Genomic DNA, 16,174 nt, shown 5'->3' with positions numbered 1-16,174 from the left:
TCACCTTTGCATGTGCGATTTCATGAAAAAATAATAAAACAAGTAAAAAAAAAATCTCTTTTCTGCACCAAGTCTCATGTCATCCTCAGAGGTAAGTCAGTTGGCATACTTCCCATTTGTATGTTTATCCTTTGAGATTATATATATATATATATATATATATATATATATATAGTTGGTTGGTTGGTTTGGGGTTTTTGTGTCACTTTTGGGGCTTGAACTCTAGTCAGGGCCTGGGTACTGTCCCATAGGTTTTATGTTGCTCAAGGTTAGCATTCTTCCACTTGAGCCACAGTTCCGCTTTTGGCTTTTTGGTGGTTAGTTGGAGTTAAAAAAGAGTCTCATAGACTTTTGTGCTCGGGTGGGCTTTGAACTGCAATCCTCAGATCTCAACTTCCTGAGTAGCTAGTATTACAGGCTCAGCCAGAATATATGTGGTTTTATTCCTCATTTAACACTTTTTTTTTTAGTCTTTTTTGTGTGTGAAAATACTGTACAGAGGGGTTACAATTACATGGGCAAGATAATGACTACATTTCTTATCAAGCATTGTTGCCTCCTCCTTTGTTTCCCCTTCCCATCCTCACCCCCCCCACCCATACCCCCCCTTCTTGAGAGTTTTTAACCTGCAGTACTGTTACCCTGACTTTTCAAGTCTAGAAGAGCCGTAGTGAAAATGACAACAGAGAAAAGTAAGGGATGTATTCTTGTTCTCAAATCATTACCTGGTAGGATTCTGAATCAGATTTTCTTGGTCTTGTCCTTACCAGTCTCTCTACCTAAACCTGGCCACTGAACTTGCCTGTGTACATCACTCTGTTGATTGACATTCATAGGATTCGGTTTGAAGAAGGGCACTCAAGGGAGATAGAGAAAAACTTTTATTTTGGACAAAAATCCCAGTTAGTACTGAACAACATCCATCTTTCAGGAAATTAAATGTAAAATCGTAAAAGGACTATGTGTTAGTAGGCTCATACAGTCTTTCTGAATGCCAAGCATTGGTCAAAGAATGAAAAGTAACCCACCCAATTTAAGCCTTACATCTGAAATAAAAGTGAAGAATACCTCTCACCTTGATCATCCCCATTATCCAAGGAATAAAATGTACATGCAGAGTAATTAAATAAGCTGTCCAAAGTCACCCAGCTGCCAAAGTGTGGAGGGCACACGTTTCAATCAGTCCAACTGTGACAGGTCCAAGTCATCACTATTGTTCTACCCTGTTTTCTCCTGCCAATCACCTGTAAGTCACCTGTCAACACTTAGGTAATTGACAGAGGGAGCAGCAACTGTCAACTTAGTATCAGAGAGAAAAGGAATGTTTTTAGGAGCAGAGATCTGTTCAAAGCCAAACTGGGCAGAAAAATCCTAATGTGGTTCAAGTGGTAGAGCACCAGCAAAGCACTCACAAAGCCCTAAATCCAATCTACCTAGAGTGCAGGCAAAAAAAGAAAGAAAGAAAGAAAGAAAGAAAGAAAGAAAGAGAAAGGAAGGCAAGGAAATGAGAATGAAAGGAATAGGACTTGAACTGTACAATTAACATCTTTTAAATATGTTTGGATTATGTTTATTTTGAATTTAAGGAAGTTACCTGCACCCTTGCAACAATGCAATCCATGCAGAATTAGTTGTTCCCTCCCTAGTTGCTCAATGTAAACAATATTGATAGGTAAAAATGCATCTTTCTCTTTGTCCTAAATACATACATGCTTTCTTTCCTCCTTAAAGCAAAAATGAAAACATGTCCATCACTATCTACCATTTTCATTTCCCTTCGGGGAACATTACACAAGAGGTATAATACGACGATCTGTATAATAGTGCACAGAATGTATGTGCAGAATGTATGTCCCCTAAATCATTTTCCTTACTAGTAAGTAGACATTAATGAGAGAAGTTTATATGCTCATAAATTGCGATGGTGGATTGAAACCCGTTTAAACAACTACTTAAAGATAATACAATTATAGCCAGGCCTAGGTGGCTCATGCCTGTCATCCTACTCAGGAGGCTGAGATCTGAGGATCATGGTTCGAAGCCAGCCCGGGCAGGAAAGTCGTGAGATTCTTATCTCCAATAAGCCACTAGAAAAAGCCCTATGTGGCGCTGTGGTTCAAGTGGTAGAGTACTAGCCTTGAGCACAAAGAGGCTCAGGCACAGCACCCAGGCCCTGAGTTCAAGCCTCAGGACCAGCAGAAAAAGCAAAAACAAAAAAAAGGTAATAATACTTCCTTTAAAATAAAAAAGGCACATTAATTCTCATAATTAAATGGAATGGGACCTTCTGGTGTCCACAACCCTTGGCAGTGCTGGCCTGCAGGGCACAAAGAAGTGCTTTCCCCAGCCAGGCTCCGCCCCCTTCTCCCAGGCCCCACTCCAGCCTGGGAGGCCGAGGGGGCGGGGTCTGCTCCAGCCCCGCCCCAGCCCCCCTCCAGCTGGGCGGAAGTGGGGCGGAGTCTGCCGCGACCCCGCCCCGTCCCCGCTCGCAGCCTGCCAGCGTCTCAGTGCTGGTGCGCGCTCTGCGGCGCAGCCCCTTCCCCGCAGCCTGCCCGCGCGTCTCCGGAGCTGCAGGCCCTGACCCTCCCAGCTGCCCGGGTGGAAGCTGCAGGGTAACCTGGTGAGTGGCCGCCGGCGACGGTCGGAGGAGGGGTGTGTGTGTGTGTGTGTGTGTGAGGAGCGTCCCGGCGTTGCGGGGCCCGGGGCGCTGGCCGGCCTGCGGGGCTGGGCGCGCGGCGGGGCGGGCGCGGCTCCCGGGCGCCCGGGGCCGTGTGGCTGGCCGTGGAGGTTTTTTCTGCGCTCCCGGGCGGTGCCTTACCAGTGCCGCATTGCTCCATCCCGCGTCCTGACACGGACGTTGGCGTGTGCTGGCTTTGTGTGCTTGGTCGAGCTGCCCGCAGGCCTGTCTTCCAGGGGCAGCATCTGAGCATCTCACCCTGGGCATTCTCGGAGGGAAAGGCCCCGGCACAGCCCCGGAGCCGGCGGGGCGACGACGGGCATCGCTTCTGCCCTCCTGCCCTTTGCCAACAGGGTCTCTGGGGATCAGATCCCGCTTGCACTGTTCCCTGGAGAGAGGCTTGGGAAGGGGGTGGGGATCCGTGGTCTGCGTACCCCTCTGTCTGACACAAGACCGAGATGCCAGCAGCAGCCGGGCAGAGCCTTTCCGCCTGGCTCCCCTCCTCCACCCCTCATCACCACCCCCAGCCCCTCCCCGCTGCTCCTCTGACGTCACCCACAAGCTCCGTGCGGACTGGGGTGGGGGCGGAGAGGGGAGCGGGGAGAGGGGAGCGGGCTCAGGCTTCGCCCCTGGTGGAGTTTGGGAAGACCTTTCTCCCACACTGCCCATTCCATAGAAACCTTCGGCAAGCTGACCAGGGCTAGGGAGCAGGCAGGAACTGAACCATAAAAAACAGCAGTCAGATCTCCTCACCCCAGGGCTGGAGCTCCTCAATTAGAATCTTCTGAGAGTTAGCCAGTGGGACAAAGGGGCAGATAGGAGCAAGAGAAAGCTTCCCGGGGGCGGGGGGTGGGTGCGGGGGGGGGGTCAGGAATGGAGAAGGAATGTGGTAAGATAGAAATAATGGGAATGGAAAAAGGTTTGAGTCCTTAATTCTGTGGAGGGATTGAAGAGGGAGCTTCAGACACTAGGAAGGGTCTAGAGCTTGGGTTGTTTTTCTCTAATCCATGTGATAAATATATGGTGGGGGGGGGGGCTAATGTTTTACATTGATCTGTATTTTATTGACTATATTCTCCTGTGTACATTACGTATTGTTTTAGATGTATGGAGTAAACCATGTTTTCCTATTAAAATGAAATGAGATACAGCTGGGAATGTTTAGGATGAAATGCAAAAGGAAAAGGTCGAATCCGTTCCAGTTCTGGCTTAGTGGAAGTCGATAGACAGTGGAAAAGTTATTGAATGCATAAGGAAAAAGAAACAAAGGGCTCAAGGAAGACAATGGCATGAAGATGAGAGGGCATCTCATCATGTCTGCATTATATCTTCTTCCATATTCAAGGCCCGGCTAACACTGGGACCTCAGGTTTGCTTTTAACTTCACAGCATCATCCATAGAATCCTCTGATCGGCCTAGGGGATGCAGACAATGAAATACATTCTCTCACCTCAGGTCTGAAATGGAATGGAAGTACAAAATGTCACTCTCCAAGAAGGTCCCACCTTCCCTCAGCATATCTCTTACAGGGAGAAGCCTGTGTAGGTTCCAGAGACAGGGCTTTTTTGTGATGGGAATAGGAAACTTACTCATTCCCTGAGCTACAGGCTGTGACTAGGATACTTTTTGCTTCAAAGGTGACTGTAGACATTCAAAAGGACCTCAGTGAGCCCAAAGAACCACGGGGGAGAAAGTCAAAGATGTAATTACATTGTTTGAAAAATCGCTTTCTAATATAATCAGGGCTAACATGTTGAAATGTGTTGTTGTTCGTACCAAAACCTGGCACGAACAGACTACCAGAAGCTTAATATATTCTTGGTGCTGTGCTTAAGAATGTGGACCTCAGTGTTGTAGTTCTTGGATTTGAATCCAAGATCCACTACTTTTCATATAGGTGCCTTTGAGCAGGTCTCACATTACCTTACCACACAAGGTTATTTCTCCCTAGTCGATACAATGAAGATAGTGATAATATATATATCTCATAGGGTTTTTTTGGTTACAATTTTTGAAACTACATAAACTGTATTATATTGCCAGAAACCTGATAAGCATTGCATAACTACTACAGTTATGGTTATTTATTATGGTTATCTTTATCCTTATAAAAAATAGGTCCATGTCCTATGTAACATAAGGACTTGAAATTCGCACTTAAAATGTATCTAGAACATTCTATGTAGATGTAAGATAGATGTAGCTCATCCTTGAGGTATCTTAGAGCCCAGTGGGTGACTCGGAAGTATGAGTTCTTTTCTGGGTATGTGGTGTCTCCACTCTGGGGAAGCACGGGTCTGCCGAGCGACTCCTGAGGAGATGCAGCGTGGGTGTGTGGGTGGGCCCATGCCACAGGCTGTCCTTCTGGGTGCAGTGGAGTGTGTGGAGGAGAGGTCAAAATTAGGCAAGTGTGGCATTGGGTTTAAGGTCCTGATACTAGGAAACATTCCTTGTCTTTGATCTATGTCCACCTCTTGGTTTCCACTTACCTGTTTCCATTTCCAGGTCAGTGTGGCAGTCAGAATCCTTGTGCTCATGTCCTGCATGCTGCCACTCTTCACTGCCACTCTTTAACAGAGGACAGACTTTCTCAGTCCTTCCTTACATTGTGACAGGGTCCCTGTAGTCGATCCTCCATTAGATACCATTAGCCACTTTTATCTTTCTTACTCTCTTCTCTCTGTCCCCTAGTTCATCTCTTTGATGAAATATTATTTCCCACTGCCAGACTAGTGATGCTAAACATTCTTTCAGAGATGTGTTCATTTAAATTTCCTCGTCTCTTAGAAGAATAATTTCCATAGCTAGAAAGGTGGAAGAGGGAAGGGAAAGGAAAGAGGATCCTCTGAAATAAGAACTGGGCCTCATCCTAGGAGCTCCGCCAGCTGGAAGCTAATTGGGAAGGATGGAGTGAGAAATAAAGCTAGAAACTTGAAGGAGCTGCCTACTCTGAAGACCTCACAGATCAGGAGAACCAAGTCAGATTTTTTTCCCCTGTGGACACAGTTGAAGCCCTGTGGAGTTTTTCTTCCAGAGCAGTAGTATAAATAGAGATTAAGAACAGACCCCACGGACTTGGAGACTGGATTAGTTTAGTCCAGACATGAATCATGTTTAACGACCTAAAGCCAGGTGGATGGCGGTGTAATTGGAAATTGTGAACAAGGATATCGACAGGACTGGTGACCAGTTGAGTGTGGGAAGAATAGAAGAAAGAGACATTCTGTAACTTTGCACAATTCTCTGTCTTGGTAATTTGTGGTGTCAAGGAGGGGCAGGGAAGGAGGGCAAGCTTCTGAATAACCAGTTGTTGGCTCAGTAGTCTTTGAAGGGGGATAGGATACCAGTGCTTATATTTAACTGCCAGAAGCATCTCGCTTGTGCAGTTTATCTTGGAAGAACTATTTTGAAGAGAAGATAGTCCAGTTAAGACTTCATTAGTTTTTTTTTTTTTTTTGGGGGGGGGGAGGGGTCTGGTCGTGGTGCCTGAACTCTGGGCTTGAGCGCTGTCCCTCAGTTCTTCAGCTCAAGGCTAGCGCTCTACCACTTGAGCCACAGCACCACTTCCAGCTTTTTTCTTTTTGCTTATGTGGTGTTGAGGAATCGACAGGCATGCAAGGCAAGCGCTCTACCACTGAGCCAACTTCCCAGCCCCTTCATTAGTTTTTAAAGAAGTCTTTGATGACCACATAATGACTAATGTGTTCATTTAGTAGGATCTTGAGTTTATGGGTTCCCTCAAGACCGAGATTTTTCTATGGTCTGTAGAGGACACATTTTCTATGCCAAGGACTTTGTCAAGGACATACCAAGATACTTGAGGAATAAATACAATAATCATTAGCACTAGTACTAACATGAGACTTAACATCAGCATCAAAATAGGAAAATTGTAGAATCACAATCAATAAATGCAGAACCCAGTGTTTGTAAAGCCTAACATTGGGTCAGATTTCTTTTTTCACTTTGCAAAAATTCCCAACTTGAATGGCTTACGCTGTTTGTTCATTTACTGTGGTTCTGAGGGTTGATTGTAGGGTTTCTTGCTTGCTAAGCAAGTGCTGAAACCACTTGAGCCATGTCCTTCAGTCCTAAAGGATTTGCTCTGAGAGTTAAGTATAAGCATTTGTGGGAATGTCTCTATACAAACAATTGAATGCTGATGAGAGATCTTGAAACATCCTTGAAAAGGAGCTTGTGGTGAAGAAGCGAAGGACAGTTGTGAGGTCACATCATGAGATAGAGGTGCCATCCTCAGCTGCATCCTAGATAGTAAGAAGCTACCATCCTCTCCTAACTTAGCCTCTGCTCATGGTTGTGTGGATTCAAGCCACAGACAGCTTTTACCTTCCTCCTACTCAACCTCCGATTTCTCTGAGACGGGGGTAGGCTGTTTAGACTATAATTCCAAGAGCTCCAAGCTGAGATTTAAAAGACCAGTGTTCACAAGAGAGGATGATAGAAGGGGTGACACCGATCAAATAGCATTATACTCATAAATTGACAACGGTGAGACCCCTGCGTACAACTTCTAAAAGATAATTTGAAAGAAGATAAATAAACAATAGCAAAAATGAACTATAAATAAAATGTCGATCTTGGGGGTTGCAGATATGGTTCAAGTGGCAGAGTGTCTTCCTAGCAAGTGCAGGGCTGTAAATTGAAATGCCAATACCAATTCCACCCAGTGGAATGGGTGTGAGGAGGGCAGCTTGCTGCATGCTGTATTAGTTTCTAGAGGCTCTCATATCAAATGACCCCCAATAGAGTAATTTAAATCACAGCATTTTATTCAAGTCAGCACTGGGGGCATTTCAAAATACAGGTCTCAGCCGTGCTGGTTGGTTCCTTCTGGGATTTTGGAGGTAGAATATATTGCCTTAGTCTTTGCTTCTGGTTTTTGCCAACAATCCGTGGAATTCCTTGGCTTGTAGACGTATCTTTCTAAGTCTCTGCCTCCATCTTCTAACAACAATTTCTCCTTGAGTTCCTATGTTTCTCTATGTCCAAATGGCCTCTCATCAGTCATCAGCTGAGAGCTGTGAGCTCATCTTAACTTGATTACATCTGCAGAGACCTTCCTTCTAAATACAGTCACATTCTCAGATGCTAAGGATTAGGATTTCACAATATTTCCTTGGGAGACATAATCTCACCTTCATTCCTCCCTTGTTTGGTTGGTTCTATATCAGGGAAAATATCATACTAACTTTAACCACTGAAAGTTTAAAAGGCAGGGGGGAGCACTCTGGGATTGTAGCCACTGACGCTGCAATTTGATTCAGTGCAATGTCAGTCTTCTTCAGAAGCTTGCCCAAGTAGTGGAAGAACAAACTACTCTATTTTGTTGTTGTTTGCTTACCTTTCTTCGCCGAGTTGAATTCTTGCTTTCCTCTTTCTGTGCAGACCCAAACAGAGCCATGGCGACTCCTTCGGCTGCCTTTGAGGCCCTTATGAATGGAGTGACAAGCTGGGATCTTCCTGAAGATGCCATCCCTTGTGAACTGCTTCTAATTGGAGAGGCCTCATTTCCTGTCATGGTGAATGACATGGGCCAGGTGCTCATTGCTGCCTCCTCCTACGGTCGAGGCCGCCTGGTGGTGGTATCCCATGAGGACTACTTGGCTGAAACCCAGCTCACTCCCTTTCTCATCAATGCTGTGGGGTGGCTTCGTTCCTCCCCTGGGGCCCCCATTGGTATACACCCATCTGTGGCACCTTTGGTCAAAATCCTGGAGGGTGCTGGAGTAGAGTCAAAGATTGAACCAGAAGTGAATGACTCCCTGGGGGTTTACTGCATTGATGCCTACAATGAAACCATGACTGAAAAGCTGGTCCAGTTCATGAAGCGTGGAGGAGGCTTGCTCATGGGAGGCCAAGCCTGGGACTGGGCCAACCAGGGTGAAGATGAAAGAGTTCTGTTCACCTTTCCGGGGAACCTAGTCACCAGTGTGGCTGGCGTGTACTTCACCGACAACAAAGGAGACACAAGTTTCTTCAAAGTCTCCAAGAAGATGCCCAAAATCCCAGTCTTAGTTAGGTGAGTACCCCAGAAGCTAAATTCTTCCAGCGCTGTGGGTAAACTTTTGCATATTAAGCCAGATGTGGTTAGGATAGGAAGAAAAACAACAGACAGTTCACAAGTTGAAATAGAAAAAAATAGGTGGCACAAGTTATATGTGCTAAATCTAGGAGCTCTCTCTCTAGAAGCAAGAGACCATGATGGCAAAAGAAAGAGGCAGATGATGGCTAAGAGACAGACTGCTCTGCAGGCTCTTTGAGAACACTGCCCAGTCTTGTTTTGTTCACATACAGTGCTGTCCATGTAACAGATCAAAGGTGCTCAGTCAACATTCGTTAGGTGTCTATAATTGGAGGGATGAATGAAAGTGGTTAAAAGCTAGAGCAGTCCCCAAAGCAGAAAAAAATACACCAGGCCACTCCCTACTATATACTAAAATTCTGTTTCCTTGGAATGAAGGACACTAATATCTGACTGAGGAGGCAAGGAAAGTGGGACTGGGCGAGGAAGATGCGCAGTGTAAGTTAAAGCTATGGGGAATGAGATAGAAATTCTTATCGTGAAATTTGAGGCACATCACCCAGAATAGCTCATGACTCTGTCTTTTGAATAAGAAGACACTTTTCCTGGTTTTAACCTAAATACCAGGCATCTGTGAAGGAGTTCAAACTCTTCTGTTTATTCATTGATTTACTCTCTATATTTTATACCCTAGATATTTTTTTATTTCAAGAATATTATTAGCAGGAAATAAGAGGCATGGGAGGGTGGAAGGAGGTGACTTTGATCTAGATGCATTGTACTCATCAATTCACCTGTTGGATTGAATTTCCTTTGTACAGCTACCGAAAGATATTTTTTTACTTAAAAGAAGGAGATATCTCTGTAGGGCTTATTCCAAGACCCTCATTGGATACCTGAAATTATACATAGTACCAAAGAAATCTTACGTATATTACATCATTGTGATAAAAGTATAATTCATAAATTAGGTTCCATAAAAAATAACAGTAGCTAACTACAAAATAGAACAGTTATGCTCTAATAAAAGGTATGTAATGAGATCTCTCTCACACACAGTATCTTACTGTAATGTACTTATGGCTCTCTGACAAGGCGACATGAGGTGACTGCTGTAGGCACTGTCATGTAGCATTAGGCCACTATTAGGTAAGGCTCACTTGAACGCGAATACTGCCATACCACCACAGTCATTCCGGTGACTAAGATGGCTACAAGGATGGGTAGAGTATACAGTGTGGACACCCTGGACAGAGGAATGATTAATGTTCACCATATAGTAAGCATAAGAGTTCATTTCACACTACTCAGAATATGCACTATTTAAAAATCTATGAATCATTTATTTGTGGAATTTTCCTTTTAATACTTTGAACCACAACTGACACAGGCAACCAAACGTGCAGAAAATGAAACCATAAATAAAGCAAACTTGGGTATGTATTTGCTAGAACTCTTACTAACAGACACAGGAGCCAAATTACTATAATATTAGCCAGACCAGCAAACTGGATGATTTAGTCATTTTGTTTTGTTATTGATTTCTTTTGGAATTCTTACTTGCTAGATGTTAAATCTTCAGGTATTATATCCTTCCTTATGTTTTATTTTTTGTCTTGTTTTAGTTATACCCTTAACACATCTCTCAGAAGGATGACTTCTTTAAATTTTTTTATTATCTTTAAGTAGTTGTACAGAGCAGGTGCCCTATAACCAAGCAGTTTATGAATAAATGCATCTTGACTAGTGTTACCTCTTCAACATTCTCACCCCCTTCGACTTATCCCTTCCCTTTTCTTTATTTTGTGGTGTATACACCCTTCATTTGTCTACCCCTCTCCCCTCAGTTCCACCTCCCACTTCTTGCAGGTACCCTTTCCTGGTGTTGATTATGTTGGCCTTTGACCTAGTCTAGCTTTCCAGAGTCTATTACACTTCAGTTAATTCATTTGTAACCGTTTGCATACCGTCCAATGTGTTTTCTTATAGATTTATAAGTATATTCTAGCTACCACAAATGAAGAAAGCCATGTAACCTTTGCTCCTCTGGGTCTGGCTTACTTCACTTAATATAATTTTTTTCCAAGTCATTCCATTCCCTTACAAATGGTACAAAATTATTCTTTGTCATAAATAAATAAAATTCCATTGTGTATATAATCACCACATTTTTCTTGATCCATTTGTCCATTTAGGGGCATTTGGGCTAGATTGGCCACTATCAAAAAAAAGTGCTGGCGAGGATTCAGCCAAAAGGGAACTGTTGATGGGAATATAAGATTGTTCAACCACTCTGGAAAGCATTATGGAAGTTCCTCAAAAAATTAAATATAGGGGCTGGGAAGGTGGCTTTAGTGGTAGAGTGCTTGCCTTGCATGTATGAGACCCTGGGTTCAATTCCTCAGCACCATATGAGCAGAAAAAGCCAGAAGTGGTGCTGTGGCTCAAGTGGTAGAACGCTATCCTTTAGCTGAAGAGCTGAGAGATAGTCCCCAGGCCCAGAGTTCAGTCCCCATGACTGACCAAAAAAAAATAAAATAAAATAAATCTAGAACTACCCTATGACCCAGCAATGCCACTCCTGGGCATTTTTCCAATAGAACACAAACAATGTTACAGTAAAGCCATCATCACAGCCATGTTCATTGTAGCACTATGCACCATAGCCAAGAAGTATGACTTTTGCCCAATTTTCCACTTAATTTATTCACAGTCTTTAGCTGCGCCAAGACTTATTTTCTTCCCATGTTAAAACTGAAATGATCTGTTTGACAATCCCGTCATTATTCTTTCCATTAGTGAGTTTTTATAGCAGCGTGCCCCTCTCTTCCTCCACCTTTTTTTTTTGAGGGAGATGTAGTATGTCTTCTTAAACTCACTAGTGCCTAGGCATACATACTTAGAACTTTTGCTATTTCCTTGGAAGTTGGTTATTTCTTTTTTTCTCCTTCTTTCTTTTTTTTTTGGTCGGTCGTGAGACTTGAACTCTGGGCTTGGCCGTTGTCCTTGCACTCTTTAGCTCAAGGTGAGCACTCTACCGCTTGGGCCACAGCGCCACTTCCAGTTTTCTAGTGGTTTATTGGAGATAAGAGTCTCACGGACTTTTCTGCCCAGGCTGGCTTTGAACCGTGATCCTCAGATCTCAGCCTCCTGAGTAGCTAGGTATAGGCGAGAGCTACTGGCACCTGGCTGGAAGTTGGTTATTTCTTTTGCCTAGTTTCATGCTTCTCTTTCATGCTATTAGTTCCCATCAGACATAGTTTGGTGACTCATTATTATTTAAATTGGAAATTACATTGAAATTCTAGATAGATCATTACTGGTTTCTGCAGTGTATTTTCCAGGACAAATGATTATCCTAGTCCTTTTGTTTCCTTAGTTTTCTTTTCATACACATTCAGTCCAGGATTCTTTTGTTCCAGTGGATTACTGATCTATATAGTTCCATTTCATTTTACAATATAAAAGTACCCACCATTCGAGTTTGCAGATTGTGCTCTTTTCAAAATCCAGTGCTATGATGGATTTCTATTATTATTACTACTACTACTATTATTATCTCATAAGTAGTTTATACAAAGGGCTGTCAATTCAACAAATCAGTTATGGTTATAATGCATCTTGATCAATGTCACCCCTTCCATCTTTCTCTCCCATCTGTCTTGGTAGATTTCTTTTAAAATGACTTGTTTTATTTCAGAAAAGGGTGAGAAAGAGAAGTCATATTTGATTGCTTTCTTTTGCAATTTATGAAATTATTAGTTAGCTCCTCCACTTCCAACAGCCGGGATGTTGGAACTAACAGACAGATGTCCCTGAAAATAGCCCCTGGGCTGACCAGGAACTCAGATAGTTTTGTTTTTTAGATGTATGCCTGGCAACTGTCTTATCTAGTCACACCAAGCTAGTTCAGAAATCCTGACATTTGCCGATGGGTTCATTTGAAGCACAATAATCAACCATCTTTGTTTGCTGGCTTCATTGGTGAAAAATTAAAAAAAAAAAAAAAAAAAGGTTAAAAAATGTAAAGTACCGTAATCAAAAAATCAACTAAGGAGGGGGTGGGGAAAGCAAAATAACAAAAAAAAAAAATCCTCTTGTTTCCATTTATCTGTTTGGGGGAGGGTAAGAGCGGGCACAGAAATGGTAGGACAAAAGATGAACACATAGCCATGATATTAGACACAGTTGAAAATGAACTATACAACTCTTAGGGCAGGAGTGCCGGGAGAAAATAAGGGAAGAGGTGACAAGATTAAAAAAGATACATATTCGTTACCTGATCTATGTAACTATAACACCTCTGTAAATCACCTTTACAATAAAAATAAATTTAAAAATAAGAAAAATAAATGTAAAGTACTAAACATTTTAAAATCTCATTGTTAGAATCATCAAATTAGGTTGTCCAAGACAAAACCAGGTCATTCAATCTACCTGGCCTGGTGGCCAGTGACTTCTTGGTATCTTTAAGCCGCTGATCTTGGACAGCAGGATTATCATCACAGAGATGTTTGGTGAGCGTGCAATCAAAGCAGAAGAACTAGTTGAATGATTTTAGTGGCTAATACTTCAGGGATAGGGACAGTCGGCTCCAAACTGTAGAGCAATGCCTTTCTCTTCAGGGAAGGGTCTGCTGGGAAGCCCACCCACTTCCCTGTCAGTTAGTGAGAGCTGGGCCAGCCCCAGAAGCTCATAACAAATACTACAGACATGTTGTCTACATGTTCCTGCAGGTTTGGGAGTTTCTTTAAAAGCTGTCTTCTGACCACATCACTGCCACAGCTCTGTACCTAACAAAAATGGCAGAACTGGGTCTGAAATCTCAGGCTTATGAGAGCTGACCCTATCCCCAGTCATCCTGCTAGGTATTCAGGGTCACATCGACCAGTTGGGACTTGTGGGTATGCTGAGGCCCTCCGGGGATAGGTTAGTAACCCACGCAAAATAGACACATGATGCTAAGCAAACTCTCCTCCCCCCTTCCGCCCCCAACACAGGAATTCTTCTCTCCTGTGGCAGCCAAAGAATGAGTGGAGTTCTAGATATAATCAGTCCTCTTGGGTCAGGTTGCCAGAGGTTCTCACTGGAATTGAGGCCAGTCCACTCTCTTGATTCTCTTCTTAGATAACAACTGAGCTGTCCTTAGACTTTGTCGAAAATGAGCTGTATGAAGTTACTAAGAGACTCCTTATCAAAAAAAAAAGCACACTTTCCTATTCAGAGCTTTCACTGATGTTCGAAAGACTTGAAATATTTTTTTAATGAACTAAAATCTAGACTCTTTCAAATAAAGTACTCGGTACACAGAACAGGATCTCTTTTGCAATGTCCTTTGGAGAACTTAGAGCAGAATTCATATGAGACCGTAGAACCTACCTCCAACAGAATTTCCATGCCCAGGGAGTTCAGATCTATCCAGTCTGTTCTCCCAGCTCTCCTGTAAGAGCTAAAAAGAGGATTGGTAAGAAGGCCAGGTACTGGCCTAGGGGCTTTGTGTAGGGACCACGCATGCCTCTAACACGGAATGCTTGTGTCTTTTCGCAGTTGTGAAGATGACCTCTCTGAGGACAGAGACGAGCTCCTGCATGGCATTTCAGAGCTGGACATCAGCAATTCAGACTGTTTCCCATCTCAGCTGCTAGTGCATGGGGCTTTGGCTTTTCCTCTGGGGTTAGATTCCTACCACGGCTGTGTGATAGCGGCTGCCCGCTATGGCCGGGGCCGAGTGGTAGTGACTGGTCATAAGGTTCTATTCACGGTGGGGAAGCTAGGCCCCTTTCTGCTCAATGCTGTCCGCTGGCTGGACGGGGGCCGCAGAGGCAAGATCGTAGTGCAGACAGAGCTGAGAACACTGAGCGGTCTGCTAGCTGTAGGGGGCATAGACACCAGCATCGAGCCCAATCTAACCAGCGATGCCAGTGTCTATTGCTTTGAACCTATGAGTGATATTGGGGTCAAGGAGCTGCAGGAGTTTGTGGCAGAGGGTGGAGGGCTCTTCGTTGGTGCCCAGGCCTGGTGGTGGGCCTTCAAAAACCCAGGGGTGTCCCCCCTGGCTCGATTCCCAGGAAATTTGCTCCTCAACCCCTTTGGCATCAGCATTACAAGCCAAAGCCTCAACCCGGGCCCCTTCCGTACCCCTAAAGCAGGGATAAGGACCTACCACTTCCGCTCCACCCTGGCTGAGTTCCAGGTTATAATGGGCAGAAAGAGAGGGAATGTGGAGAAAGGCTGGCTGGCGAAGCTGGGCCCCGACGGCGCGGCATTCCTCCAGATCCCCGCAGAAGAGATCCCTGCCTACATGTCAGTGCACCGGCTCCTGAGGAAGCTGCTGAGCCGCTATCGGCTCCCCGTGGCCACCCGAGAGAACCCTGTGATCAATGACTGTTGCCGAGGGGCCATGCTCTCCCTGGCCACAGGTCTGGCCCACTCTGGAAGTGACCTCTCGCTGCTCGTCCCAGAAATTGAAGACATCTACAGCAGCGCCTACATGCGCCCCTCAGAAGCTCCCATCACCGTGGAGGTCAACTGCACCAATCCAGGTATGGAAGGAGGGCGTGAGCTCAGGGTCAGGAGAAGCTCTGGGGAGAGGATGTGACTACCAGAAAGCCCCTGGCTGTCCTTGGCTGTGCACTTTCAAGAGAGCACAGGCCGGGGCTGTGGGTGTTCTTAGAAGAGGGATGCTCTTAGAAGAGATCAAGCAGGGCAGCGTGGATGGGAAGAGGTTTGCAGTCCTCAGGAAGGGCTGTAGATGTTACATGGGGGAGTTAAAAGTCTGTCCTTCCTGTACTTTGGGCAGGCACCCGATACTGCTGGATGAGCACGGGTCTCTACATACCTGGAAGACAAATTATAGAAGTCTCATTGCCCGAAGCCGCTGCCTCTGCTGATCTGAAGGTGAGGCCACACTCCTCTCCCACGAGGAGACTGGGAAGGGAAAATCCCAGTGCTCTCTCCTTCCCAGTTAGCATCTTACTTTGTCCTCATCCAACCTCATGGGCAATATGAGGCAGGTATTGTTACCCTTATTAAGGAAGAGACAACTACCTTCCAGAAAAGCAAGATGAATAGAGCTGATACGTGTCAGAGCCCAGAATTCAAACCAATTTCATCCTCTTCAGCATCATGCTTTTAACTTACATTACAGAGTCAAGGGCTAAGAGAGATAGCAAAAGGAAGGTCCGCTATTCTTCTACGGAGATTCAATTCATCTTAGCTCACTTTTCCTCTTCAGGAACACTTCCCATTGTAGCACAAGAGCCTTCCTGACTGATGTCTGTTTTTTACCACATTCAGGACCGTTTCTTAATTGTTCAAGTCTACACTCTTCTCTGCCACTTCCACACATGCACACCCTATTTGCAAAATTCATCTGCCATCCTGTTCTGTCCCCCAACAGTGGGGCCATTGTGAAGGTAAGGGCCAGTGCTGTGCCCTGTTTCGCATCACTTCT

At 44.6% G+C, this 16,174-nt stretch overlaps 1 protein-coding gene across 3 annotated transcripts in view; it reads left to right on the top strand.

The window, feature by feature from the left end:
- The window catches only part of LOC122105909 (TRPM8 channel-associated factor 1), a 37,965-nt gene that overhangs the window by 11,357 nt on the left and 10,434 nt on the right, over nt 1-16,174 (top strand). For 2 of the 3 annotated variants that reach the window (XM_042677193.1, XM_042677195.1), the window contains exons 2-4: nt 8,085-8,718; nt 14,269-15,263; nt 15,521-15,618. In XM_042677193.1, coding sequence (XP_042533127.1) covers nt 8,099-8,718; nt 14,269-15,263; nt 15,521-15,618 — 1,713 coding nt within the window. In that variant the 5' untranslated portion in view covers nt 8,085-8,098. Of the gene's footprint in view, nt 1-2,566; nt 2,621-8,084; nt 8,719-14,268; nt 15,264-15,520; nt 15,619-16,174 lie in introns of those variants that run through there. The other variant, XM_042677194.1, reaches the window with a different exon arrangement.

Source organism: Dipodomys spectabilis, unplaced genomic scaffold, assembly GCF_019054845.1.
Source record: "Dipodomys spectabilis isolate Male_0828 unplaced genomic scaffold, ASM1905484v1 ptg000034l, whole genome shotgun sequence".
Taxonomy (NCBI): domain Eukaryota; kingdom Metazoa; phylum Chordata; class Mammalia; order Rodentia; family Heteromyidae; genus Dipodomys; species Dipodomys spectabilis.
The sequence above is the reverse complement of the archived record's forward strand: the minus strand, read 5'-3'. Positions and strand labels throughout refer to the sequence as shown.